The sequence below is a fragment of the Synchiropus splendidus genome, chromosome 1 (genome assembly GCF_027744825.2).
Source record: "Synchiropus splendidus isolate RoL2022-P1 chromosome 1, RoL_Sspl_1.0, whole genome shotgun sequence".
Taxonomy (NCBI): Eukaryota; Metazoa; Chordata; class Actinopteri; order Syngnathiformes; family Callionymidae; genus Synchiropus; species Synchiropus splendidus.
In genome coordinates, this window is record NC_071334.1 from 42,349,184 (window position 1) to 42,376,783 (window position 27,600).

General features: G+C 42.8%; 1 protein-coding gene across 1 annotated transcript; it reads left to right on the forward strand.

Annotated features, from left to right (window-relative positions):
- Positions 1-863: 863 nt before the first annotated feature.
- Positions 864-26,954, forward strand: LOC128759139 (collagen alpha-2(V) chain-like). Its single transcript, XM_053865852.1, has 55 exons — positions 864-1,026; positions 8,604-8,801; positions 8,881-9,105; positions 9,432-9,448; positions 9,565-9,597; positions 9,679-9,711; positions 10,780-10,833; positions 10,960-11,052; positions 11,137-11,214; positions 11,273-11,317; positions 11,438-11,491; positions 11,949-12,002; positions 12,339-12,392; positions 12,536-12,589; positions 12,661-12,714; positions 15,068-15,112; positions 15,192-15,245; positions 15,307-15,351; positions 15,432-15,485; positions 15,635-15,733; positions 15,806-15,850; positions 15,926-16,024; positions 16,088-16,141; positions 16,261-16,368; positions 16,666-16,719; positions 16,828-16,926; positions 17,017-17,070; positions 17,145-17,243; positions 17,321-17,374; positions 17,447-17,500; positions 17,568-17,621; positions 17,694-17,747; positions 18,030-18,074; positions 18,143-18,241; positions 18,301-18,408; positions 18,478-18,531; positions 18,610-18,663; positions 18,805-18,858; positions 18,934-18,987; positions 19,050-19,157; positions 19,292-19,345; positions 21,850-21,903; positions 21,982-22,143; positions 22,215-22,322; positions 22,457-22,564; positions 23,499-23,552; positions 23,619-23,726; positions 23,798-23,851; positions 23,912-24,019; positions 24,097-24,150; positions 24,252-24,359; positions 24,644-24,983; positions 25,079-25,269; positions 26,095-26,337; positions 26,414-26,954. Exons 1-55 carry the CDS (start codon positions 945-947, stop codon positions 26,558-26,560), a joined length of 4,722 nt encoding a protein of 1,573 aa, XP_053721827.1. The 5' UTR covers positions 864-944; the 3' UTR covers positions 26,561-26,954.
- Positions 26,955-27,600: the final 646 nt, after the last annotated feature.

The window sequence follows — 27,600 nt, forward strand, 5'->3', positions numbered from 1 at the left end:
TAGACACATTTAATCACAGGAAAATTCATCCTTAAAACTTGCTACAGCTGATTTCAAGTCTGCTGTTAGAGAAATTTTGAGCGGTTGGCAGATTCTGGAGACAAATTCACCTTGTTTGTTTGCTTCTCCTGCAGGTCGTCCCCCTCTGGGATCACAGATCTGCTCGACTTGGAAGTTCCAACCTGGAAAAGACATCAGAGGAATGAAACATGCGGACTGTAAAGCACTCACGGTGCATAACAAGCATGTGGGTCAGCATGTTGAGTTCCAGGTGGGGAACAGAATTGCAATTCAATTAAAGTGCTGTTCTAGAATTATCTCACTTCACACGATTATACTCATACATTACTGTCCTGCTCAATATTAGTCTTTTTCAATGTGACAGTTTCTTCTTGCATGCTCTCAAGACAAACAAATTATTACATAACAAAAATATTCAACCTCATGAAAGAGAAATATGGATTTCAATCTAGTCAGAGTCACAGGAATGAAGACAATTTCATCGGTCGCTGTCAACACCTTTTCTTTTCACGTTTCTTTTCACTACGTGGAGATTTCCTGTTTTGATTTTCTCATAGTACAACACCAATCCTTCCTCCTTTTCCTTCCCAATCGCATCTTCTGAATCATAACGTGGGTGAGTTCAGATGTGGCGAAACCTGCTGGTCCCACCATGGTCTGAAGAGACAAAGAAGTAATTGCAAGCACATCATCGCTCCGTCAACATTAGCTACATCATCTGTGCAGGAGGAAGGAGGGGGAGGAGGGAGCAGCAGGAAGCAGAGGAGAAAAGAGGAGGAGCAGGGAGAATGAAGGAGGGAGTTTGCCAGTGATTGCTCCTCCACTCAGGGACTTTTAGATTTTCAGCCTGGATGCTGGGGTGGCTTGTCTGACTCTCACATTTGTGTGTGTGTGAGGTTGTGCGTGTCTGTGTGGCAGCAGGCATGGGCCCCTCGTATTTCGGGATTATTGTGTGGCTAGCTGTCGCCCATCACACGGCTACCTGCCAAGGGGAGACAGACAAAGGTGAGTGCCATCTTGTTTTGAATTGATGAGGGTGGAAAACATCCATGCTGCGACCCATGAGTAGGAATGGTGAACAGCATCAGGTTTTCACACTCTGCATCGTGTTTTCATGAAGTTGTGAAGTTGCTTTATAACTTTCCAAAGTTATGCAGCATTTTCAAAGCGTACTTATTTTATTGCTAAATATTTCAAGATCTGTACACATTGTTGTCCATATGAAGCCAAGATCCTGACAATTAGAATGTGAATTGAAGTGTAAATTATTATGATAAAGGTCAAGGTCAAAAAGTTTCATGAGCTTTTGCAGTTCATTGAGGAGCCTAAAATCAAGGAGGGGCCCAAACGCAGCCATGCAATGCCCTGAATGTAAATGAAGCCATGAGTCACATTTTGTGTGTTTGAGGCCATGTATCATTCAGAAATGGAAATGGTCAATTCCATCTGACTGAATGTTGACCTTGAGCACACATTGACCTTCGATATCACTCGTGCGCTCTTGTGTGATGCTGACAGTCTCTACTGGTCAATGAAAGGACAAAACGGCAAACAGCTCATTGTTGACTCTCTGTGGTACCATCTGAGCAGCATTGTTTGGCAGCGGACACGAGGCAGTAATTATCGTGTGAGGATGAGATTCAGGTCACTTGGCAGTGAGGGATGGGAGCCAGGATGGCTCCGTCATGTTTTGTTTGTTGCTCACGATAGGTTCAGCTTGAGTGCCATGACTGCTCTCGGGTTCTCACGTTGATCAACCTAGAGCCGCACGTCAGTCCTTAGTGCAGAAGTAAGTACCCACGTCCTTAAATCACCATCATTGGTACTGACCACTGCCGATGATGAGGACCCATCATGACCTTCGACACTGACCTAAGCATCAACATAGGTTTCCAGACAAATTGGCCAAAGTTTCTGTTAAAGTCTGTTAACCTTCTGGCAGTGGAAGTGACAACTGACTCAACCAGGATGTAATAAACTATGAATCCCGCAGTTTATTTTCATCCTGACTCACATGACTCTGGGAAAATGAGCTCACACCCAGAGCTGTTGAAGACTTTAAACAAGACAGTTTTATAGGCTGAAACCTCAATGTGATGATCCAGAGTTTCCCATGAGCGCAGCACGAAGGTAAACACAACTGTGAGGGATTAATTACAAATAGAGGGGAAGGTGTTAATCTGCTTCCAGAGTGTGACACCATGGCTAATTTGCCACTCCAATTGGGAGTTACTGCGCATTTCTCTCAAATAAAACGGGTCAAAAATACCGTGGCGCTCGCTGCAGAGTGTGGCGTTTATTTCAGTGTGGAATGAGCGCCTGCTAAGAGCCAGAGCTATAATGATGTGGCCTCCTTGAAGAGACGGACAAAAGCAGGCCACTAATTTTGGTCAGAATTGGGGCCAGAGGCAGACTAGACACACCCAGAGGGTGAGGATGCAGGAGGTTTGAAATAGACCTCAAGCTGAGCCAAGATCAGCACAGCAGCAGACCCGAGGAGGCTTGCATGGTCGTTCCATTACTGATCCATGAAGAGTGCTTACTATTAAATACATCTAGGATCTTACTGAGAGCAATGTTAAGGTTAATGTGGAGTGAAAATGCAAAATCAGTGGTGAGAGTATAACTGTTTCTTACCGCGACTTCAGAGTGGCAGCATTGAAGCGGTTTGATTTGTTACTGCTGCGTGGGTCCGTTGATGGTGCTGCACTCATCGCTTTCATCGGGCCAGGATGGCATGATGGATGATGTTTGTTAAACACACTCATTCAGACCCAACCCAACAAGTGATGTACTTCAAAGTGTTTGACAGGATTGGAACATGTTCGGAGGCAAGTGATGATGCTTTGGGACTAGTCAACAAGGACTAACTGACTCAACTCAAAAGCAATGAGTTGGCTTTTATAATCTTGATGACACGTTGATAAAAACGATATGACTGCCAGATTATAGCGTGAGTCATGTGTCATCTGAAATCCCGGCCATAGAGAGACAGAGGAAAGTGTCTAAGGATGAAAAAGTATTTCGTCTTGGTGATGCAATGTGTGGCCTGTGGGCCTTATGTGGCCCTTTGCCTGTGTTTGTGTGTCCCTAATGAGGATGAAGCAAAACTACATAATAAATGAACAGATACTGAAAAACACTTTTATTTACTGAAAAGTGACTTTAGAGCCTATATTTATGTGTTACATTAAGTTATTTTACCAAGATATTCCCCACTTCAAGAGACCTTCTGATATTTATGATCAAGTTTAACAAATTTAAGATAAAATAAAACAAATTATAATCATCACATCATAAGCATATCATGGCGGTACTGATGGCTAGATGTGGTATCATGAAACAGTATTACAGGGTTGATGGAGCAGTGTCCTAATTTTCAGAGGTCACTAGATGGTGGTCTTTAGTTTAAAAGTGATGTGAAGTTTCATTGAATTAGTTGTTCAAGTCCAAAAATTTTACAGGAGACATCTGGTGGCCTCTGAAAATCAGAACAATGTTTCATGAAACATCATCAACCCTTATTGTGTACTGTGCAGTACTGTGTACTGTGCCATGAAATCTCATGTAAACGTCTAATTCCTCCATGTAGTGATCTACATGGAGGAATTAGATGTTTTCGCCTTGTTTTAAATTATTTAAATAACTAAAAAAAGTAGCTAAAATTCACGTCTGTTTTGCTTTGCGCAGTCACAATAGATAATGTTGCCCCTTAGGAAATATAATTGCCTGCCCCTAGTCCAAGTACTGTCCCAGTCGACAACCAACTGTCTAGTTTAACATTTTTTATCACACTTGAAAACATCAATGAGTGAAGTCCAGTTCTTAATGTGGGTGTGAAGGTGACTCCAAGATAGCATGTCGCTCTTCAGTAGTGTTCATCAAACTCTTCTGTAGCTTCATTCAGAGCAAAATCATTTTAGAATTCTGACAGAACATGGCTGCTTTTGTGAGTTTAGCATCTTCCAAAGGTGCAGCAGATTGCAATCACTCTACCACAAAGCTGTGTGTAAAAGAGAGCTGAGGCAAAAGGCAGAGCTTCTCCCAATGCTCACTTAAGGTCATGAGCTTTGGGTCATGATGGAACAAGCAAGATCTTGGATGAAATGAGGTTCCTTCAACAGGTGCCTGTCTCAGAAATAAGGTGAAAAGTTCTGTCACTCGCGAGAGACTCCGAATAGTTGAAAACCATTGAGAGGAGTCAGTTGAGGTGGTGCCGGCATCTCATGATGATGCCCCCTGGACGCGTTGGTTTGGAGCTGTTTCAGTCACAGCCTGCTGGGAGGAGACCAAGGGGTCGATCCAGGACCAGGTGGAGCGATTATATCTCTTCACTGGTCTGGTAGTGTCTCGGGATCCCCCAGGCACAGCTAGCAGACGTTGCCCAGGAGAGGGGAATTTGGTGCTCCCTGTTGTAGCCGCTGCCCCCGTGATCCAGCAATGGATAAGCGGGTGAGCATGGATGGATGGAGAATCCTTCCAAAAGGGATACCACACACAGAGCCCTGGCATGTGCAGGTGAAATATCAGTTTCTAATGTTGTTTCTAATCTTGTCCTTCCCAAGGAAAACCTGAGCATCTTCCACTCTTACTTTGCTTCTTGTTTTTTATTTCAACAATGATGCATATTATAATATATGATAATTAGATCCAAGTTCACTCACTTAGGATCAGTAATACAATGTGATTTGAACATAGATGCCGATAGCAAATGACCTCTTAACCTTGTAGGTCAGAAAACATGGCTGACATGGGAAGACTACAGAACAACTGCTTTTCATGTATTAGTTTAAATGAACTTTCAGGATAAGTTGATCAAATATAATCTGAGGTTTATTTCAGTTGCAATAGGAAGTGTGTGTGTGGCGCTTTTTCTTTGAACAGAAGACTAGCTGGCCACTCAATCTGCACGCATTCCATGTAGCTGAAGAGAAAATTAGATTTAACTCGGGATTAAATGTGCATAATTAATAATAAATCCCGCCACTCTTGCGAAAAAAGTTTGGAGATTGCTTCAGCTTTAAGAGGGCTGAACTTCAGAGAGGGTGATTTATTTCACCTCAGAGTCCCAAACGCATTACAGTCACTCCAGTGAAACACAGTGCTTTTACATGCAACCTCTGCATGATTTCCCCATTGCAGGTATACAGCCAGTGACTCAATAACAGTAGAATAAAGGCCAACTATATCTTTACATGTAGAGTCCTGGTGAAGTTCTGAGGAGGTTCCTCCGGGTGTGGCCTTTCTTTCTCTCTCTGTCCTAAATAAAGACAAAGCCACAAGTTTTAGCAACGTATAATACTTCCAGTGTGGTTTCCCCTGAAATAACTGCAGCGTTTAAAGTGGAGCTTCTCCCGCGGGGAGAGGCCTCACCACATAATTAGCACTGGTGCACGGCCCTGAGCAGCAGCAGCATTGAAGCGCTCTCCTCGAGCGTGTAGCAGGTGTCGCCATGTATACTTAGCTTTGACTGACTTTCTCCTGCTAATCATCGGATTAACGTTGTTGGAAAGTGTGAAGAATTTTATTCGGCTATAACACAAACAAAATTTTCGTCAACAGCATGAATGAACAGTTGCTGCTTTCAGTTGCCTTCCCTCACAGGGTTATTTCCGTTTCCTTAGAAAGACATGTTATACATCCTTCATGTAAATTAGCTTTATTTTTCTATACACCTGAGGTTTGTTGACTCATGGCTCCCAGCTGGTAGAAATGGGGTTGACAACGTTTCTTAATGTTTGTTTTTTGGATGCATTAGTGCAGCAAACAAACTAATTACTTTTTGAGAAAGATACAAATAGACTGGATTTGATGTTATCTGAGTGTATTTTTCGAGAGTGACAGATACGTAAGTCTATTCAGCTTCCTTTTATTGGGGGTCATAAAATGCTTTGTTTAGTAGTATATTTAATTTCAATTAATCGCAGTAAAGATGAGTTAACTCACGATTACTGACAAATGACTCACATGACTCACACCCACATTTTTCAACTTTTCTCTTGTAGCTTAAAGGAACACCAGAGTGGCCAGTAATGCTTTCCTCATGCAAACATTTGTTTCCTCCAACAACCCAACATGACAGATGCTGTCAGGAACATTCTTCAGAATAACCTCAGAGGCTCTGAAGAAGCTCAACAACATGCTAACCGCATAACATTGTAAACATTATTGGCCCCTCTGGTGTGTGTTGGTAACATCTTCCTTTAAGTTACATTTATAACAGATACAAAATGTGGGATTCATTTGACATTAATCACAAGTTAACTTGACTCTAGTGTGATTGAGCGTTAATTCTATTGAATTCTATCCTAATATTAGCAATTACTTTGAGCAGAACATTATATTGTGAGACTGTTGTCAGCAGCTGTAAAAGAAAGAGGGAATAAGAAAAAGTGGCTATAAAGTTGGAAAACATAAATAAATTCACTTAATTATCAAGATGAAATGGTAAAAAATATGGTTATTAAAGACATTATTATGTATTAGAAAAAATAAAATAAAGCTGTTATTGGTCAATATATGTCTTCTATTTAAATATGAAAACATGAATGATAATGGGCAAAGCATGTGATAATATTAATTAATTCTTGTTATATTAATTTTCCTTCAGTTTATTTTTGGAGAATAAAAACACAAAAAAGACAAATGAAAGGAAAAACAAGCTCTGTTCAGAATTAATCTGTAACTGAATCGTAAAAACACACTGAATAAAATTATTGCTTAGATGTCAGAAACATTACTATAGTTTTACTTTGAGCTCAAAAGAGCTGCATAGGTGCAGCCAAAGGGCCACATGTGGCCCAGGCTCCGCACTTGGCCCTGGTCTGTCAGAGAGGTTTGTCTTGTGGGTCTACTTCCCCAGAGTCTTGAACTTTTTCCCATGCCTTTTGGTTCAAATGTGTTTCAGTATCTGCCACTTCTTTACTGGAGAATGAATCAGTCATCACCGTTTCAGAGGGCGTTTCTACCAAAGCAGCATGGAGATTCAGAGTAACAGCACACAAAGAGCATCGTGATTTATGTGTCAAGAGATGAAAATGATTACAGACACGTTAATGACTCAACCGCAGTCTAGTCTGCTGAGATGAGAGCGGCTTGAACACTCGAGTGAGGAGGGACTTGTGGTATTTGTCTTCATCTGGGGCAACCTGCTATTTACTTTGGGCTGTTTTGATGTATTTGCATGTTTCCAAAATGACTGCAAGAAAATATAGTGATCTTGTCTTATGTCTCTTTATGAAACGCTTTGCCAGAAGCAAGGCACTTGAGTCACCTCTGACAGAGGGCACCCAGGGGGATCCAGGCAGGGATGAGGCCTCCTATGTTCACTTTAATGCACTTTTTTTTTGTTGTGTCACTGCCTGGACATTTGATTAGATGACGTGTGATTTGGTCTTTCAAGTGAACATGCAAACCAAAACGTTTTACTGCAGACTGGCTTTAACCCTGATGACAATCCCATGCTTCTGCTAATCCCACAAAACCTCTGAGGATGCAATAAACATGTTAAGTGCAACTGTTTTCCTCATAAACATGATGATTGAAAACAAAGGAAATCCCATGTATTGTTTTCATTCAGTTTCTCTTAAGTAGTGTCTGAATAAATGACGTCAAATCTGGACAGAGAACTAGTAAAAACGGTGGGCCAGGAGACACAAGTGCAGTATCCCCCGGCAGTAACTCTTCAATTGACTGAAGGGTTACTGCAGATAATGATATGTGACTGATATATATTATTATGATTCTGATATGTTATCATTATTGGAATAGTTTCACTTGAACACTCAGGTAATATTTGTTATCAGGAAAACAATTAGTTTTTCCTTCAGCTTGTCTATTTACAATTACATTTCATTTACATTTAACATTAGAATTCCTCAAAGGTGATTGAAGTAAATATGATACGTCAGCTTTTTCCTGAGGAAATGAAAAACACGCTTCACACACAGTCGGCAGGTCAGTTTCGTCTGGTATCTGAGCTTTGTCAATGATAGTTCCTGCTGGTGGAGAGAGAGAAATATACATGGATTTGCAACAAGGAGCACCCAAATAAATAAACAACCCATGCCGATTGGGAAAAGGATAAAAAATGAAATCGTGTATCATTTTGTTAGTTTATGTCAACATTGAAATTGCAGAACAAATGATACACTACCTTAAATTAAACTACTTATTCGAGTGAGATTTGAAATTTATTTTTAAGGATAAAAGTCAATGAATTAGCCCTTAAAGTAATATTGTCATTTAAAAGTACTAATATTTAAACTTAAATTTATATTTATTTTATATTTATTTATATTTATTAAATTTATAGCTGCAGAATAATATGAGGAGAATTGTAAAGATATATTTAAATATTCTGTAAAACATAATCATGTGATTATATATTTTGACATTTACTTTTCTTCCATAATGAAGAACATGTATTTTTCATGAGAATTATCTTCTTCATCCCAAAGATGATCCACCTCCTGCAGCTCATGCAGCTTGTAAACTGGTTAAGGGGATGTTGCTGTGAGAAGCTTATAATTACAGACAACCAGCGATAAAAGTTGTAATTTCCAAATGTTTGTCTTCCTAAGATTCCTGCACAGAAAATGGAAGAATCTATGCCAACCAGGAGAAGTGGAACCCAGAGCCGTGCCGGGTCTGTGCGTGCGATAAAGGAACAGCCATTTGTGAGACTGTGGTTTGTGACGACATGAGTGAGTGCCAGGGCAGTGTGACCCCCGAAGGCCAGTGCTGTCCTGTCTGTGTATTGACCGCACCAACAACTCCAGGTTGTCCTTGAACAGCTGTTAATTTTGGGAGCTGCATTTCCAGTTTATCTCACGTCATGCAACATGTCTGTGCCAATAGATGTTGAGGGGAAGCACAAGGCAAGCTGCACCGTCGACGGGACGGTCCGTGTTCACGACGACGTCTGGAAACCAGAGCCTTGTCGCTTGTGTGTCTGTCATAACGGTGTCACTGTGTGTGACGAGGTTCAGTGTGAAATCGTGGCAAACTGTGAGAAGGTTGTTACACGCGAGGGCGAGTGCTGTCCTGTCTGCGAAACCTTTGCCAGCTTCAGACGACCCACAGGTCAGTCAAATAAACAGGCCTAAACATTAGTGATACAGTATTGAAGGGGTGAAGAGGCTTCATGAAACTGGTTTTCAGAGGCCACCAGACGGTGCTGTCTGCAGTAAAATGTTTGGACCTAAACAAGTAATTCAGTGAAACATCACATCATTTCTAACCCAAGAGCGCCATCTGGTGGCCTCTGAAAATTAGGACACTGTTTCATCAACCCGCAATAGTGTTTCAGATACCTCATCTACTCATCACTAGTAAAGATCCAAAAGGGAATCTGAGAAACAACATACCGTCCATGAGTTAAATTTACCCTGTTTCTTTTCTTTCACTAGCATTCATGGGCTATAAGGTAAGTACTGATGTTGTATACTAATTCATTACTTATTTCTATAATAAATAATCTGTCTTTTTTAAATGGTCATTCTGTATATCTTATACCAAAATGCTTTCATTTTTAACTCACAGGGAGAAAAGGGAGAACCCGGCGACGTCCCACATGTAAGTGAGCATACCAAAAGTTTTCTTTTTCTCCTTTCAAAAAATGCTATTTAATCACTTGTACCTTTGTGTCACTGTCAGATTGTTGGGATCCCAGGACCATCAGGACCCTTTGTAAGTTTTGCATGTTGGAGTTAAGCAGCTCATATCACGGTACTAACTCACTGCGCGCTGTTCTTCTTGCTTTTGCTCATGCACTCAGAGGTAGATTTACAATTTGCACCTGCTCAGTGATCTGAATCTTTCAATAGCAGTTAGCTGCTATTGATATAGAAACAGGGAATTTACACGTGACACAGTGACAGATGTTCCGGTGAGGATGGATGAGAACATGGCAGCCATTATGAATCCTGCACTGAATTATTCTCGAGCAGAATCTGCAGCAAAACATTGAGAAAGGTCACGTGATCATGCTTTCAACATTTAGTCAGTGGTTATGCATTAGGGTCTTGTTTGTTTGTGAACAGAACACAGTAGTGTGCCACGTCGTGCGAGAATGTCAGGTGGGAAATGATCCAGTTTCACCTCATTTGTACAGAGATAGAGGTGTAGGGTATGATGACATTAAATCGTGAACAATTAGAAGGTGTTGATGATCTACCAACGTGAGGAGATCACATGGATTCGCTCACATTCTTTCCATACACTATAGATGTATGCTGATGAAGATGATGAAGCTGAGTCAAAGAATGTCAAAGATTTGTCAGGAAATTCCCCAAACTAGAATTCTTTCATGCAAAAGAGATAAAGAGATAAAATCCAAACTGTTTATCCAAAATTAATCAATCCTGTTATATGTTTATTCACATTGCCCACCCCTTACTGGACACATTTTAAACAAAAACATGTTCTGCAATTTGTTTCCATAAACAGCAAATGTTTCACAAATTAGACGGGATTTTCTGCAGGACTTTCCATCAAGCACAATGCGCGGGGTTCCTTTGGTGGTGAGCCTTGGGATTTTTTCAATGAACCAAGTGTGCCGTGGCAGAGTGTTGTTCATTCTGCAGTGAGCCAATGTAATAGTTTTATCATAGTGGTTATTTTATGAATTGCTTGTTATGGCAGCGAGGTGCCCAAATATTTTTGTGCGGAGTTCATAAAAACCTCTTGGTGAAGTTCAGGACAAGGATACTGGCCTCCATTTTCTCTATTAATTGACTTGCCTTTGTTCTGATGAAGGGTCCTCCAGGAGCACAGGGCAGGACCGGACACAGAGGATTTAAAGGAAGACGGGTGAGTAAACAGCATACAACAAAATCCTCTGTCTGAACTGCTGGTTTGAAATGTAAACACTACTGTTCCACTTCACTCTCTTAATCAGTGATCGAAATGCTTCTTTATTAACCCACCATCATGCAGGGATTCCAAGGCCCCCCGGGCTTCGATGGTGAACCAGGTATTCCTGGAAATCCAGGCGAGCCGGGTCCTCCAGGTCACCCCACACCTCCTGGGGTAACTAGCGACATTAGTCCAGTTGAGCAGTAAAAATGATATATTAAAAGTAATAAATAAATATTCCCCCCTTCCGTGTTTTAGAGCCAGCTGATGTCGCAGATGGCTCTAGGTTTCAATGAGAAGTCTGCTGGTCTGGCTGGGATGGTGTCGCAGACGAGGGTAAGTCGACAATACAAGCGAAACACAAACACCTGATCACGATCTCCAACGGCTGCAGGGTGAAATGGGACCAAGAGGACCACCCGGCCAGTCGGGACCACCAGTAAGCTAAACCTTTATCCTTTCCCTGTCTACAGGAACATGAATGTCGATCCTTTATTCAGATCCACTTATTTATGATAGGACATGCTGTATTCAGTCTGTTGATTCTGTCCTTTTTGAGGGGCCGAGTGGAGGTCAGGGCATCCCTGGAGAGGCTGGAGACCCCGGTCCAATGGTAGGAAGACTTGACCTTGTATACAGTGGCGGAAAAATGTTTTTGGACACCCGTCAAATTTGACACAGTCTAACATATTGTCATGACAAATTGTGGGAAAAACTTTTTTGTGTTTCAAAAGGTGCGGCTGCATTTTGCAGACACAAACCAGTACAAGTGACTTCTCTATTTGTTTAGGAATTACAAGCAAAACTAGCACACTGTGTTCGAATATGTCAGTTCTTAAAAGATTTGGTAACAAAGTCAGCAATTAGCAGAAAATGTGTTCAAAGCTGGTCATAAAATTAACATGAAAAAAAACATCACATTAATGACATTGATATTATCAGTCCTGCCATTAGCTTGTTAGCATCAGAATGCATGGGGCGGCCCAAAACCTTTTCCACCACTGTACGTGGGGTGATAAGGAGTACCCCACTTTTATTGAGTTGAGTTGTGTGCTACCTGATCCGCATAGGGAGAACCAGGCCACCGAGGACCGGATGGACCAGTGGGGAAACCTGGACCGGATGTAAGCACCCCAAAAAATCAATATACATTTAAGTATTGAATACCTTATTGAGACATGTATTGACTGGTGATGGGTTCATGAGGTTTCATGAAACAGTGTCCTGATTTTCAGAGGCCACCAGATGGCGCAGCCTGCTGTAAAATGTTTGGACTTGAACAACTCATTCAATGAAACCTCACATCATTTCTAAACCAAGGGCGCCATCTAGTGGCCACTGAAAATTGGGACACTGTTTCATCAACACTGCATGACTGTTTCATCATACCTCACCTGCCCATCACTAGTATTTCCTATTCACTTACATTCAATGTTGACTGCAATAAATGTGTCTCATAGGGAGAACCAGGACCTGACGGTGCTGCTGGAGAACCAGGATATCCTGGATCTGTGGTAACCGATCAATCAAATGTTTTATATTACTATTATTTTAAAGACATTAGTAGTTTGTAGCTGTCATGTATTTCAGCTGGATGTGTATTTATTTAGTTTCTATTTGGCTATATACTCTAATAAGCTGCTCTGATCTCCACCAGGGTGCAAGAGGTTTCCCAGGTTTACCTGGTCACCCCGGACTTAAAGGACACAAGGTTGGTCACAAGAAACGCATTTCATTTGCTGTTGATGTACATCTTCAAAATATTTGCTGTTTCATCTCCAGGGTATGGCAGGTCTTGCAGGGCCAAAAGGGGAACCTGGTGCAGTTGGTTCCAAGGTAGGAAAACATGATGGTGACTGTAATAATTATTGGTCCACAAATGTGGATCACCTCGACAACTAAACAGCATTTTGCCTCCTTTAACCTCCTTTGCTCTAGGCTTTCTTAGTCTCTTTTACTTAAAGGAAAACTTAAGAACAACTTTCATCATGTGGTCGACTTTCGACTGTCCGATCGGCCTTGTTACTGAGCTGTAACTCTGTTCAGTAGTGATAGGCAATGAGACGTCATGAAGCCGTATTACAGGGTTGATGACACAGTGCCCTGATTTTCAGAGGGCACTATATGGCCAACTGGTGGCCTCTGAAAATCAGGGCACTGTGTCACGGAACGACCCATCGGTTCATACACAAGTAGTTGGTAGAGGTTTTTACTGAGAGCAAGGAAAACAAGTTCCTTTATCCATTGCAGAAGTACGAGAAGCAATATAAGATGTTAGCCTCAAGTGAGCCGAGCAAACACATTTGACCAAGTGGGCAAGTGTGCAAGAAGTTTTTCTGGATAAAACAAACATTACTTTGATTTCATTTGAAGCCACTTGTATATTATGGGATTCATTTCAGTTAACAACATTTTTCAGTGCACCAAGTCACCTTCATATTCTTTATCGCGCAGACATGGGCAGAATGTGTCCTGGTTTGCCACATAGAGCCTTTTGCCTGTGTATATGCAGCCCTCATGAGGTCAAAGCTGCCCAAGGAATTGTACTATTTTCATCATTGATGACTAATTCTAAATGTGACTTGAGATCTTACTCAGACTTGAGGTCTTTATTGTCTCCCCTTGTTTTTATTTATTTTCTTGTGGTGAAATGATTTTACAGTATGTCAAAATAAAATATAATTACCTTCTAAATTATTGTGTATGTGTTTTACCAATAGTTCTGATACCAAGTTCTCTCACTATTTGTTATTTGTACTGAGGATCATTAATCTCTATTTAAAAAAAAAAAAAAAACATAATCAAATAGTGTATTTTAAGTATATGTCATGCCATCATGACACTTATCCTTATTTTAGAATATGGACCCCCACATTTGTCACAGTACATAACGTGGCCAGACCCCTAATCTAAAGGGTTATAGCATAGTCCTGTTTTTTTAATTTTTATAATAAATAGATAGATAAATAGAAATAATAGAAATCATTAGGTAGAATATTGTGAAAAAAGTAAATAACAGTGAAAAAAATTCAGTGAAAAAGAAATTAAATATATGGATTCATATGTGATTTGTCGATGCAATGAAATGCTTGAGATGAAGAGAACCATTGACTCATGGAGAACACAAAGCACTAGTAACATGCAATGCTAGTGCAGGGTAGATACAAAGGTGCTACAAAGAAACAAATACAAGAAAAAAAAGGTTTTGTACAGTAAGTATTGCTCAGGTAGGTGAGGTATTGCACAGCAGTCAGATAAGAATTGCACTGTAAGTGAGGTAGATTACAGATATAAGTAAACCTATCATGTATCACCAAGAGTGGTTTATTGCAGGTTTAGGGTTCAGAAGTCTGATTTGCTTGGTGGTAGTAGCTGTTTTTGAGTCTCTTGGTCTGTGCAGGCAGACTTCTGTATCGTCTGCCAGAGGGCAGCAGATGGAAAAGTGTATTGTCCATGGTGATGCTGCGTGCTCTGCGCAGACCCCTGCTGTGATATATGTCCTGTATGTCCTAATTTATTTCAAATATAATTTGAAATAAATTAAAGTTTACAATTTTCATTGTAAATCAATAAATATGTGAAGATTATCTCCTGAAGTAATCCATATAGGTACAAAAGAGTGATTTTAAGATTTTAAGCATGAAAATATGATTAAGAACATTCTTACAAAATAACTTTTTCTCACTCATTTTCAATACATTTTCATGGAAAGGTCAATTAAAAAAATACTCATCATGCTAATATGATGTCATTCATTCATGTTGGGAGAATAATGGAGAAAGTTAAAACAAAAGTAAGACCTTCACAAATTATATTTAAAATGGAAATAGTCATGACTGATAAGAAATATCACAGTGACTTTTGTGGGCCGCATATATCCAGGCTAAGGGCCATACTTGGCCAGAGCTGGTCTAGTGGGAATCACTGTTCATCATAAATTGCCACCCTTTGCTTAAAAAGGCCAAAGTCTTCTGAAGATTTAGAAATGAATATGCAGCATATTCAGCTGTTCTGATCTAAATATCAGAACAGTTTGTCAGTTAAACTGAAGCATACTTTCAAAATGAAATATTTTGTCTCTTCTGAATAAGGACGAACATGTCTACCACTTATTTATTATTAATTTATGGTGTGACTCCGTTATATCTAAACATGATACATCATTTTGACTAATTGCCTTTACCTCCAGGGTTCATCAGGTACATCAGGTTCCATGGGGGCCCCGGGTCCACAGGTAAACTAACCAAATTAAGTGTTTATCAGGCATAATAATGAACAAGTGAAAGTGCTGATCCTGGCTCGTCTGCTTGCAGGGACCAGCAGGTCAACAGGGAGAGAGAGGCAGAATGGGGCAAACTGGTCCTGTGGTGAGTATTAAAATTTGACCGAGCGCTATCATTATTTTAAAAAAAAATGTTTTTATTGAAGGGTAAACGCGGTGCATCTGGTCATGCGGGTAAACCAGGACCTCAGGTAAGTGCTTGTGCGCATGATCTAAACTGATTCAAGATTTAAGAAAGAACGCCAAGATAAAAATACAATTTCAATGGCAGGGCCCGATGGGAATCCCTGGTATACCGGGTTTCCCTGGGAGTCCAGGAATGAAGGTGGGATTTTATCCTTTTCATCAGATGAAAGGAAAACTAATTGAATAAAAGTTAAGATTTCATTTAGAATAATAACACAACATCTAAACGAGAAATATCATCATTCTGAAATTGCCATTTTTTTAATGTATTGTCCATGTCTATGTCAGGGTGAGGCCGGCCCCACTGGTACGAGAGGTGGTCCAGGCCAACAGGGACCAAGAGGAGATGTGGGTCATGTGGGGCCACCTGGTCCCACCGGCAAACAGGCGAGCATCCTTGTTTTAACTTGTTTTTAACGATGAAGAGAGATGATTTTCATTGACAGTAAATATTTACAGGGAGCAGCGGGCTCTGATGGTGCCCCAGGTTCTCGTGGTCAAACAGTAGGTGTTCCTAAATATTGCTCATCTAAGCTAGTTCGGCGTTAGATTAAACATAAAGCACTTTTTTATCAACAGGGTCTGGCTGGTATTCAGGGCCCATCAGGTCTTCTTGGCCCTGCTGGTCCTCCAGGCCCTCAGGGAGTCACAGGAGCACCTGGTGCCAAAGGACAAGTGGTATGTTTTTTTTTTTTTGCACACACAGTTTATGATGCACGTGTCATGCCAACCTCTGCACAGGGTGATGGCGGAATTCCTGGATTCAAAGGAGAACCTGGTCTTAAAGGAGAAAGAGTGAGTGCTCTTTCAATGTATTTATCAATATGGTACTGTACAATATTACAAAGTGCTATTGTTTTATATGAATCACCCCTTTACAACATTCAAATTGGTATTTAAAATGATATACGCAGGGTGACCATGGGGCGCCAGGTCAGATTGGACCAATGGGAGACGATGGTAAACGTGGACCTCGTGGAGATGCTGGTTCTCAAGGTCAACCAGGACCACCTGGAGAGACAGTGAGCAGATCATTTTGCCGTCAAGCAGTTGGGATGATTCAGCCGTAACACCCTCCTCTATGCTGGTGACATACTGGGAGACATCCATGTTTGAGCCCTTTTGGTTGGAATAGGCTACATAACAGGAACGAGTGGCATGAATGAATGAATTTGACTGCATCATGAATGAATAAGCAAGGTTCCGAGACAGCAAATTCCATGTTTGACTCTTTACCATACTGCTCACAGGCAAAAATGGGTTCTCTTATTCCTCCGCAAAACAAGAAAGTGAATCACATATGGTCCTTTCTTTTTCAGGGTGCCCCTGGAAACAGAGGCTTTCCTGGTTCTGATGGGTTGCCAGGTCAAAAAGTGAGTATTTGGACCTAGTTAATGTTACAGTTGTCCTGCCTATAAAGTTAGCAGTGTATTACTTGTTTGTCTTTGTAATTTGAAATGTTCTGTGTGTGACTAAATTAGGGTGCACAAGGTGAAAGAGGATTGCAAGGCTCACCAGGACCAAAAGGTTTCGCCGGAGATGTAGGACGTGGTGGTGAGGCTGGACTCACTGGAGCTCGGGTGAGACCATGATTTTTTCGCCTGAACTGGTCACATATTTGGTGTTCTCTCAAAGGTTTTAATCATGAAGATGGTTCTCCTCTTGCATAGGGTTTGGCAGGGCCTTTGGGTGCTCAGGGAGCAGAAGGAAAACAAGGCCCAATGGTATCCACCACACTTCTTCACAATGACAAACCAACTATGGTAATTATCCTTTGATATGATCTTCTTGTGGATAGGGTCCATCAGGAGACGATGGGAAACCAGGACCAGCAGGCTCCACAGGGGGCCGAGGGGGAGCTGGAACTATGGGCCTACCTGGACCCAAAGGCTTGGCAGTCAGTAACCATGATGTCACACTTCAGCCACAGAGGTCAAAATACATACATAACAGATCACCTTTCAATATATGTAGGGGGAAGCAGGTAAAATTGGAGAATCAGGCACGTCTGGAGCACCAGGTCAAAGGGTATGTGGTTTTTACTCACAGACCAAAAGATAAAAAGTACAAATCAAGATTGTTAAACCTTTTTTTCAACAGGGAGTGAATGGAAAAGACGGAGAGGAGGGCGCTGCAGGACCGCCAGGTCCAGCTGTAAGCGTTACTGTCAATACTAACTGAGCCTTGCATTAAAGCATGACCATCCCCTTGTTGTTACTAGGGTCCTGCTGGGAAGAGGGGCGAGCAAGGACCACAGGGTGTGAATGGCTTCCAGGTTTGTGCAAACAGGTGTCATACGCTCTCATAATGTACTCTTTGTAACCTTCATGTTGATTGTGCATTTTAGGGCTTACCTGGAACTCCTGGTCCTCCAGGCGAGTCAGGAAAACCTGGTAATGAGGTGAGCTTGTTACTACACTCTATTATCCACCGTTAAGAAAGTAAGCAAAATGGATGTTCTGTGCCATGGAAGTGCTGCAGAAACCAAGCGATACACGCGCGGTTTAACTCTTCTATGACGTCTAAACCCATCCGCTTATATCTGGTCTTTAAAAGAGAAGGTTGCAAGACAAGAAATAGAGACACTGAATACTGAATTCTCTGAACAAAAAAGTACTGACAGTGTTACTTGATTAGACATTAAAAAAATCTCTGTTCTCAATTGCGAAATGCTGGTTTTCAGGGTCTCGCTGGAGAGGCAGGAGATGTTGGTGCGACAGGTCCTAGGGTATGTTCCGGCTCACCACTGAAGCCAACAAAGTTTTGTACTGAGTGGGTGATGGTTGGTTCCTATAGGGAGAGCGAGGTCCTCCAGGTGAGAGAGGTGAAGTTGGACCAAACGGGTTGCAAGGACCGAAAGGTAGTCCAGGTGGACCAGGACCAGATGGACTAAAGGTATTACCATCAAACCAACCCAATATTTCAATGACCTTAATTCCATTTGTGCACTTAAGGGAGCCACGGGGCCAAAGGGTGCTACTGGAGAGTCGGGTTCCCCAGGTCTCATGGGGATGCCAGGAGAAAGAGGAATCCAAGGCGTTGCAGGTCCAAAAGGAGATGCTGTGAGTTCACTAAACTCCACAGTTTCTGTCTCATGGTGTTTCACTGAGATCCTGATCCTGTCATTACAGGGTTCTGTTGGAGAAGCAGGAATGGAGGGTAAAGCCGGAGCTGATGGTGCACGGGTCGGTCCACGCAGCTTTGTTTGAGAGACAATTGAAAAATAGCTGAAAGGGCTAATAAATATTTCCATTTTACTAAAGGGTATTGCTGGTGCTGTTGGCCCTCCTGGTCCTGTTGGACCCAACGGTGAGAAGGTGGGTGAAACAATGTACATTACTGCACCTACTGAGCTTACCTGCTGAAATACTTTGCGGTTGCCTCTTTTATATGAATCAGCCGTTATTTTACACTACACCCAAAGGTTTAAAAAGTGACCTCAAAGTTCTCTGCCACAGGGTGAATCTGGACCACCAGGACCTACTGGACGCCGGGGAACAAGAGGAGTGCCTGTGAGCAACTGGACTGGAATAAACACGTCTCCACTTCAATGTGCCCATGCCAATTCAAGGATGTTTGTTTGACAGGGATCCACTGGAGAACCTGGATCCACTGGTCCCAGCGGGTTTCCTGGTCCTGCTGTAAGTCTGTACCTGCCACAATTGAAATAAAAAAAAAATTGAATTAATCTGCTCTTGACCAGGGAGCTGAGGGCCAGCCTGGAGCCAAAGGAGATGTCGGTGAACCAGGAATGAAGGGAGAAGCAGGAGCTCCTGGACCACAGGGACTCGCTGGAATCCCTGGCACACAGGTATGAGTTGGGCATGAACATGGTGAACAGGCTCTTTGAAATTAAAACTGCTGCTGAATTCTGAGTGGAAACAAAAGACCAACTGCTTTGTACAGGTTGTATTCGAGATATTCTCACTGTGCATATGTTTTCAGGGGCCGGTCGGTGTAACTGGACTGAAAGGTGGAAGAGGAACTCAGGGTCCAACAGTAAGTTTAAGTCATTGTAGCCCAGGCCAACAGTGTTCACTTCCAATAGTGCTTAGATGACGTGATGGTGTGTCCTCAGCCTTGTGTGCTACATTCATGCTCCCTTTACGTACAGAACTGTACCCATTTCGTTCATTTCAAATGTTGTTACTGTCTCTGATCACATGCTTCCATGCGTTCGTTACGTTGGTATTGCTGTTCACTAATACATCCACCAGGTGGAGCAGCCCAGTGTAAAAAGTTTATGACAACAACAAACTCCAAAACCACCATGGCGACTGTGGAAAAAGTATTGATCATGTACATCATGCACAAAAGGGGAAAATGGAGGCAGTGTTGTAGGAGGCGGTGGTTGGTGAGGCAATAGGACGGAGGACCGAGAATTTCCGCCAGTCTCCTTTGTGTCTCATTATATCAGGTATATATATAGACAGTATATATCAGGTAGTAACAATAACACTGCCCCCCACCATTTCCACTGGTACTGCTTTGCTTGGCATGTATCTGTAAACTTTGTGGAAATGTGGTGGAAACGAACACGGAGCATGGACTGGAGGCTCCGTGTGTATCTGTACGTAATGTAGAGCATAAATGGGCCTTAAAGCAACAATGCGCAACATTTAGACATAAATACATTTTCATATATCCTGAGATGGCAGGTTTCAGTTTGAACAGTCCAAAATCGCAGAGTCAGACTCTCCAGCTCTCTCTTAAACGCTCCTTTGGACTATGTAACTTTCTCTGGGCGAAGTGCCTGGAGGCGTGTTCTGTGAGTGGCATCACAGCCTCTACTCTACCCTGACCGCTACACTATTCGGCAGAAGGGATGAAGGAGTGACCTCGGCAGCGAACTGAGTTCCTTTGTTTAAATCATGGCAGAAGAATGGAATGACAGAGCAAGATCCCGGACAAGAGTCACTTTAGGAGATGCATTTACACCTCCTATAGTTGTTCCTACTCGACTTGTAAGTCAATTTTGTGTTCTCTGCTGTCTATGTTGTGTTACCAAATCATTATTTAAGAAAAAGAAATGTGTTTATGCTTGTTGTTTGTATAAGGATAGTATATATGTTTGCAGCGAAACAGATGAACTGCGGTGCTAAAACGTAGTATTTGTACCAGATCTATAAGGCTTTCTTTGTGCTTCCCGCGGGTCTTGGGTGTGTTGTCATATCTAGAGAACTTATTTGTGAGATGATAACAAAGTGTAAGTGTCCGTTACTCATTTTATTGTGTTTATAACAGTACAGCAAAATGGATTAGCTCTGACATTAGCTGCTTGCAGCTAACGTCAGTGGCTAAAGTCTGCTAGCATTTATCAGACAGAAAAGTAGTCATTACCTGTGTTTATGGTCCATCTGGTTTGCACAAGCGTAACATTTTATATCTCATATTCTGTCTGTAGATGCTGCAGCTGAGTATTCTGCTCAGCAGACCTGCTCGGAGCTGTTGAGAGACGCTGCCAGCGGCAAATTTCATCATCCCCAGTGAATGTTCTGGAACTTATTGAAGAAGAAGTTTCTAATACTGACGTCTGTGTCCACAGTCAACTTGAAATAAAATGTGAACTGACATTTTGATGCCCATGCTCTGATCGCTGTATGCTCCTTATTGAAACACATGACAGTCATGATGTAATAAAGCGAGACCGTGAAAAAAAGATGCACCTTCACCTTTATTATTCTGCAGTGTCCGCCACAACGGTGGCGCACTGACACAACTCACATGAGAGCCGCCAGGCCATCAGAAAAATGATCTCTTATTGAGATATACTCTTACATGATAAACGAAGTGGAAACATTGAAACACATCATGGGAGTGGAGTCGAACATGATGGTTTTTAGCAAACTTTTCCATGTGAAGGAGACAGACCCGTGATGACGCTGCATCTTACAGATTTATTTCTCCTACAAAAATAGCAGTTTGTTGAGACCAATTCAGTAAATGTCAAAACTTTCCCTTCTTCTTCATTCTGAAAGTGCAGTCGTTTTATTATCTGGGTCCGTCGGTCTTGCAACTGCTTCACCTCTCGCTGGATCCTGGGTCTCCTCACTGGCTGACTGACGGAGTTTGAGTCCTGATGTTGAATGATACAATAGATGTTTCCCTTTTCAAGTATAGGCTTGACGGTCTTGTGTATATTGCAGTCTGTGATTAAATTTTTTGCTGTTTCGCTGACGTGAAAAAATAAAAAAATAAACGGGGATGGGGTGCAGGACCAGAGACCCAGCTTTACGACACTTTTTTACCAGCGCTAAAAGCAAATATTCTTGAAGTGCATATTGCCGCTTTACAGTGAGCAGTAAACTTTACAAAACTGATTGTCAGTTAAGTTAAACACGTTTTTCGTGGAATACAGTTGGATTTCCCCCACATTTCACTGATCAAATCAGTATTAAAACTTACACCCACATGGCCATTTCTGCCTTCTGACACAAGAAGTTAAAAAGGTCTGTTTAAAAGACTTGGTCACTTTCACATCAATAATGACTTGTCTGCTCCAGGGGTCCGCTGGTTTTCCTGGATTTCCTGGAAGAGTCGGTCCTGCTGGAGCTGCTGTGAGTTGTAAATTTAAATCCATTTTGAATCATTGTGTGAGTGTTTGTTTTTTTTTTCATCTCTGCAACTTGTTAAAGGGAGGTGTTGGTGCTGAGGGGCCCATTGGTCCTCCAGGAAAGCCAGGATCTCCTGGCATCAGAGGGGAAAATGGAGCTCAAGGAAGTCAAGGAGAGCGCGGGGCCCGAGGCCCAGCTGGTAGCCCAGGAGAGAAGGGCGACTCAGGAGAGGACGGTCCACCTGTAAGGACAAGAACAAACCTCTGAAATGTTGTTATTTAGCGCTTAAATGAGCTACCTTTCTCTTGGCACAGGGTCCAGATGGCCCACCAGGACCTGCTGGTACTGTTGGACAGCGGGGTGTTGTTGGTACACCAGGACTCAGGGGAGAGAGTGGCTTGCCTGGACCATCTGGTCCTCCTGTGAGTGTTTCACACTTACAAGAAAGAGGAAGAGAAGAGAATAGAAGAAAATAAAACACATTTTCTCTGACTGAACATTTCCTATATCTAAGGAACTGATTTTAATAGTGTATAATAATTTTGTTTCCCTCCAGGGTCCACCAGGAAAACCTGGATCTCCAGGAGTCCAGGGGGGACCAGGAACTGCAGGCGGGGTCGGTTCACCAGGAGCCAAAGGACCAAGAGGAGATCCTGGCCCTGAGGTTTGTCTTATCCACCTTCATCTTTTGAAAGCTGATTAATCAATTGCTGGCCTCTACTTTAGAAGATTGCTTATGGCTCTATAACACCATCGACTTTCTTCTGCTTATTCCCGGGTGCTGCAGCCTTTCCCAACAAGAGGAAGAGCACACACAGACATTGTATAATTCAGGGTTCTCACACAAACACAGTGAGAAATCCGCAAAGAAGAATCTCAAGATGGAATCACAGCTTCCACCTACGACTACCAATCCCCTTTTGTATTCACTGTTGCGTCCAGGCTGCCATCATTTACATGTATTATGCTTTATTTGCAAAAGGCAATGAGCGTTTCAAATGCAAAAATGCACACACACTAATAAATAAATCTAGATGCTCAATAAAAATGCTGATAAAATAAGTCCATCTCTTTTATGCTGATATTCCGTCTGTAGTTTTGGGACTGACAGCATGGGCGGAGCTTGTCAGATGTTTGGATGGGCGGAGTCTGAGATGTAAGAGTGGGGAATGTTTGTGTGTGTGACTGGAGTTGTTCAGCAGCTCATTAATACAGCCAATTTAAACAGTAACTGCTGATATGTTCCACAGGGTCGGGATGTAGAGAGAAATGAGTGAGTGAAATAGCCTGGGGAGAGATGGAGCTTATGGTCAGCCATGTTTGCTTACAAGCGTTTGGCGTCACACATGACTTCATCTCAACAAGGAGGGCGGGAATATGATGCTGCACATGCCACGTAGAGGGGCGGGTGAAATGAGACTGAAGTGATTGGTGGAAGTGGCGGGAAAGCTGCAGTGGAATTGCTTTAATAGTTGCGACCGCAACATCACCATCTCCTGGAGGGACTGGACCCAAATAAGATGGAAATGGAAGCAAATAAGAAAATACCTTGGATAGTCAATAAGACTTGACTCATTGTGTTCTGTCTCTTCATATAGGGCATCTCAGGTGCAGATGGACCTCCTGGGAAGGACGGCCTGCTGGGAGAGAGGGTAGGTTGTCTATTGTCACACATCACATGCAGGTCATTTATGGCAAAATCTCTGCTGTTTCCGCAGGGTGCCAGAGGTGATCCTGGTGCCGAGGGTCTGGCTGGTGCTGCAGGTTCTCCTGGTGAAGAAGGGTCTGTTGGCATGACAGGCAGCCCAGGAAAGCCAGGCAAAAATGTTAGTGCCCATGAATATTATGGAAGCATTCATGTGCATGTGTCAATGATCTGCACTGTCATTGTACTCAGGGTGCTAAAGGCTCCCCGGGGCCCACTGGACAGCCTGGAATACGAGGCAAAGTGGTAAATATAAATGCATTCTTAAAATGATACGAGGCACAAGCTAATTCAAATACTTTTTAGGGACCTCAAGGTCCCCAGGGCGAGAAAGGTGCCCAGGGCGATCAAGGAGAGCGAGGTCAGAAAGGCCACAGAGGTTTCGTTGGACTTGGTGGTTTACCTGGAAACACGGTTAGAACAATACTTAAAAATGATCACACTGAACAGGGAAAGGCAGGTTGGAGTCACCGACTGTGCTGTTGTTCTAGGGAGCTGCTGGTGAGCCAGGGTCCACGGGTATCGTTGGACCAGCTGGACCACGGGTTAGTTTGTTCTGACCCTTCCTGTGATGGACATTTATTCAACGAAGGAATCCGTGTGATGAAAACCAGAGAGTTTACACAAAAGGTTTTGATTTTCCTAGGGTCCTCCGGGAGTATCGGGCCCACCTGGAAAAGAGGGAAATCCGGGACATCCTGGAGCACAAGGAGCTCCTGGAAGTAGAGGAGCCAGTGGGGACACTGGCGCTCAGGTGACTGTTTGTTGTCCTGGTCATGAATCATGTTTAAGGCTTTAAATAGCATCAAACAAAGCATCATCCATAACGCCAGTTACTTCAGTTGGTGAAGGATTGGTGAGGATTTCAAATTTGTTCTGCAGAACTATGATCAGTGGTGCAACTGGATCCAGATGACGTAGGCAATGTTCAGGGGGAGCAGTTCTTCCACCCCTATCTTGACCACAGCATAAACAAGGTGTACAGATGTCATGCGCTCAAACACTATATTTTAAGAGTTTTTCTGTACGCATTTTTAGGGACCACAAGGGGAACCTGGTCCCCCCGGGCCTCCGGGTCCTCCTGGCCCCCCATCTGCCCGAGGCGACAACCTCTTTGTGGCTCCAGCTGATTACGAGAATGTGGGTGTTCCTGAAGGTGAAGAGTTCATCAAGGGAGAGCTGGAGGTGGATCTCCCTCAGCCTCCAGAGTTCAACCAGGATGAGGCCCGACCTAACAAGAGTCCGAACACAGGCGTCTACGCCTCACTCAAGACCCTCCGAGGTCACTTGCAAGACCTCCGGAGTCCCGACGGCAGCAAAATGAATCCCGCGAAAACCTGCCAGGACATCAAGCAGTGCTACCCAGGGAAGAAGAGCGGTGAGCGCTTCACTTCCTCTCAGCCACAGTATGAAGCTTGATTTATTCTGCTGTAATCAATAACAGATATACGTATTTATCTCCCTATGATTCAGGTGAATACTGGATCGATCCAAACCAGGGGAGCCCTAAAGATGCCATCAGGGTCTTCTGCAACATGGAACTTGGAGAAACCTGCATCTCCGCGAACCCCAACAGCATTCCTCGCAAATCCTGGTGGACCAAGTCGAGTCCGAGTGCCAACAAGCCAGTCTGGTTTGCAGCCGACATGAACGGTGGATCCAGGGTGAGTGCACCTCTTTATTTACCTTTTAAATAGCTGTACAGTTTGATGCAGCTGCCAGTAAACTCATCATAGTTATCATCTTTGACATAAAAAGTTGAATATTAAGAAGTGGGCAGCACATCCATGAGTTTACCAGTGCTCTAGACCAGTGGCGGTCCTACGCTGAATGACTCCCTCATGTTTTATATAACATGTATTTATAATAACACGTATGAGTGACTGAGCAATCCAAAGTGTAGTGTCATTTTGCGCTATATGGAGGATCCCCATCCGTCTTCAGAGGTGAACTGTCTGCTGAAGCCTTGCAGCACTTTGGGCGCAGCCTCCCCTGTCTCCAGTTTGACTGTCTACTGTTAGAGTGACAGTCAAAAAATATGCGCCACCATCCACGTCGCCCTCCCTCTAATGCCGCTCTGGACAGCTGCACGGTTCGCCCGTGCCTAAAACCGCCACTGCTCACTGCAACACTGTGACACTGAGCTATGATAAGCAACTGTATGTGGTTCCGATCACTTGTAATTGACAAGCAAACTACTGAAACAAACTCCCCCGTCAGTAGTGATGGCTAAATGAGGTATCATGAAGCAGTATTGCAGGGTTTATGAAAGGAATTATGTGAGGTTTCACTGAATTAGTCCATGTACTCCCAGTCCAAACATTTTACAGCAGACAGCGCCATCTGGTGGCCTGTGAAAATCAGGAAGCTGTGTCATGAAACCTCATCTACCCATCACTAATTTGGATCTGTTGTCATGATCCTGATATCTTTGGGGATGGCAGATGGTTCCTCCTAAGATGAAGCAAAATGCTAACATTTGTTCTCAGTTCCGCTATGGGAATCCTGAGGAGCTGCCAAATGCAGCAGCAGTCCAACTGAAGCTGCTGCAGCTGCTGTCCAAAGAGTCGCACCAGAACATCACCTACCACTGCAAGAACAGTGTGGCGTACAAAGACGGAAAGGGCAACAATCTAAAGAAGGCGGTGATCCTGCGAGCCTCCAATGGTCAGGAACTGAGAGCTCAAGGGAACACCCGTCTGAAGTACACTGCGGTGCAGGACGGCTGTGCGGTAAGTCACCTGCACTACAGGACTACAGGACGCTCCCCATTTGAGCCCAATCGGTGAACTGTTTCTTCTCCAGCAGAAGTCGAAGGGTCAGTGGAGCCAAACGGTGATCGAATACAGGACTCAGAAGCCGACCAGGCTGCCCATCGTGGATCTGGCACCCATTGACATCGGGAAGGCGGATCAGGAGTTTGGTCTGGATATTGGACCGGTGTGCTTCTCATAATACACCAGCTGGAGATGGACTTGAATAAGAAAATCAATAGTTGCAATGGAGGTTGGTGTAATGGCTGGACATTGTCGTAATTTATTCATCTTTTTACATCTATAATGGAAATCAGGCGCAGAAAGGTGGTTGCAGATGAACACCAGGTGCTAAAATGTTCGCCAATCATGTCTTTAACAGCCTCAAAATGTTTATAATGAATACAACTCTTTGTTTTATCGTCACTTACGCATCTTTTTGTAATCTTTGGAAACACTCTAGCAACCAAAGGGCTATTTTAAATCCTAAATTATTATAAAGTTAGCAACACTTGATTGGATTTCATATGTTTATTCGACATATGACTGTAAATTGAAAAGTGTGTGTGCCTTGTTGACTGTGGCTGTGAAATAAATGTCTCTCGAGAGTCCCTGTGCAAGTCATATACCAACAACTGATCGATACACTTTTAGCCAGGACTCTGCGGTCAGGCTCACCACTAGAGGGCGACACAATCAAGCAAATCTTGCGACATCATTGTCAACCACTGTCAATTCACTTCTATATTTTGCGTATATATATATATATATATATATATATATATATATATATATATATATATATATATACGCGTATATTGCGTATATTACAACTTGTGCTGGATAGTTAGTGCTGGTGATTTTGTATGTGATCAGAAACAACGTCCCAGAATATATGTTGTTTTATTCCACATTTCTAGTCAGAATCCTCAGAAAATCATAAACTTGGTGGAATCCTCAAACAAAAGTGCTGTGGATCCATCTACGGATAATCCACATGTTCACAGACCAGATCACAAACACCATTTCATCGTGTTTTTAACCCAAGAGGGTTAAATTGTTAAATGTGTTAATTGTTGTGGGATACAAGCAAACAAATCCATATTACTGTTCAAGTTTCTCTGGATCTTTCCCATATCATGTGTCTCTTCACTCTGTGTGTGAGGGTGAGGGGAGAAAGAAGGCGTCGTCTTAGGAAGACACAAGCTAAAGTTCAACCAGCACATGTTTCTGGGTCAACCT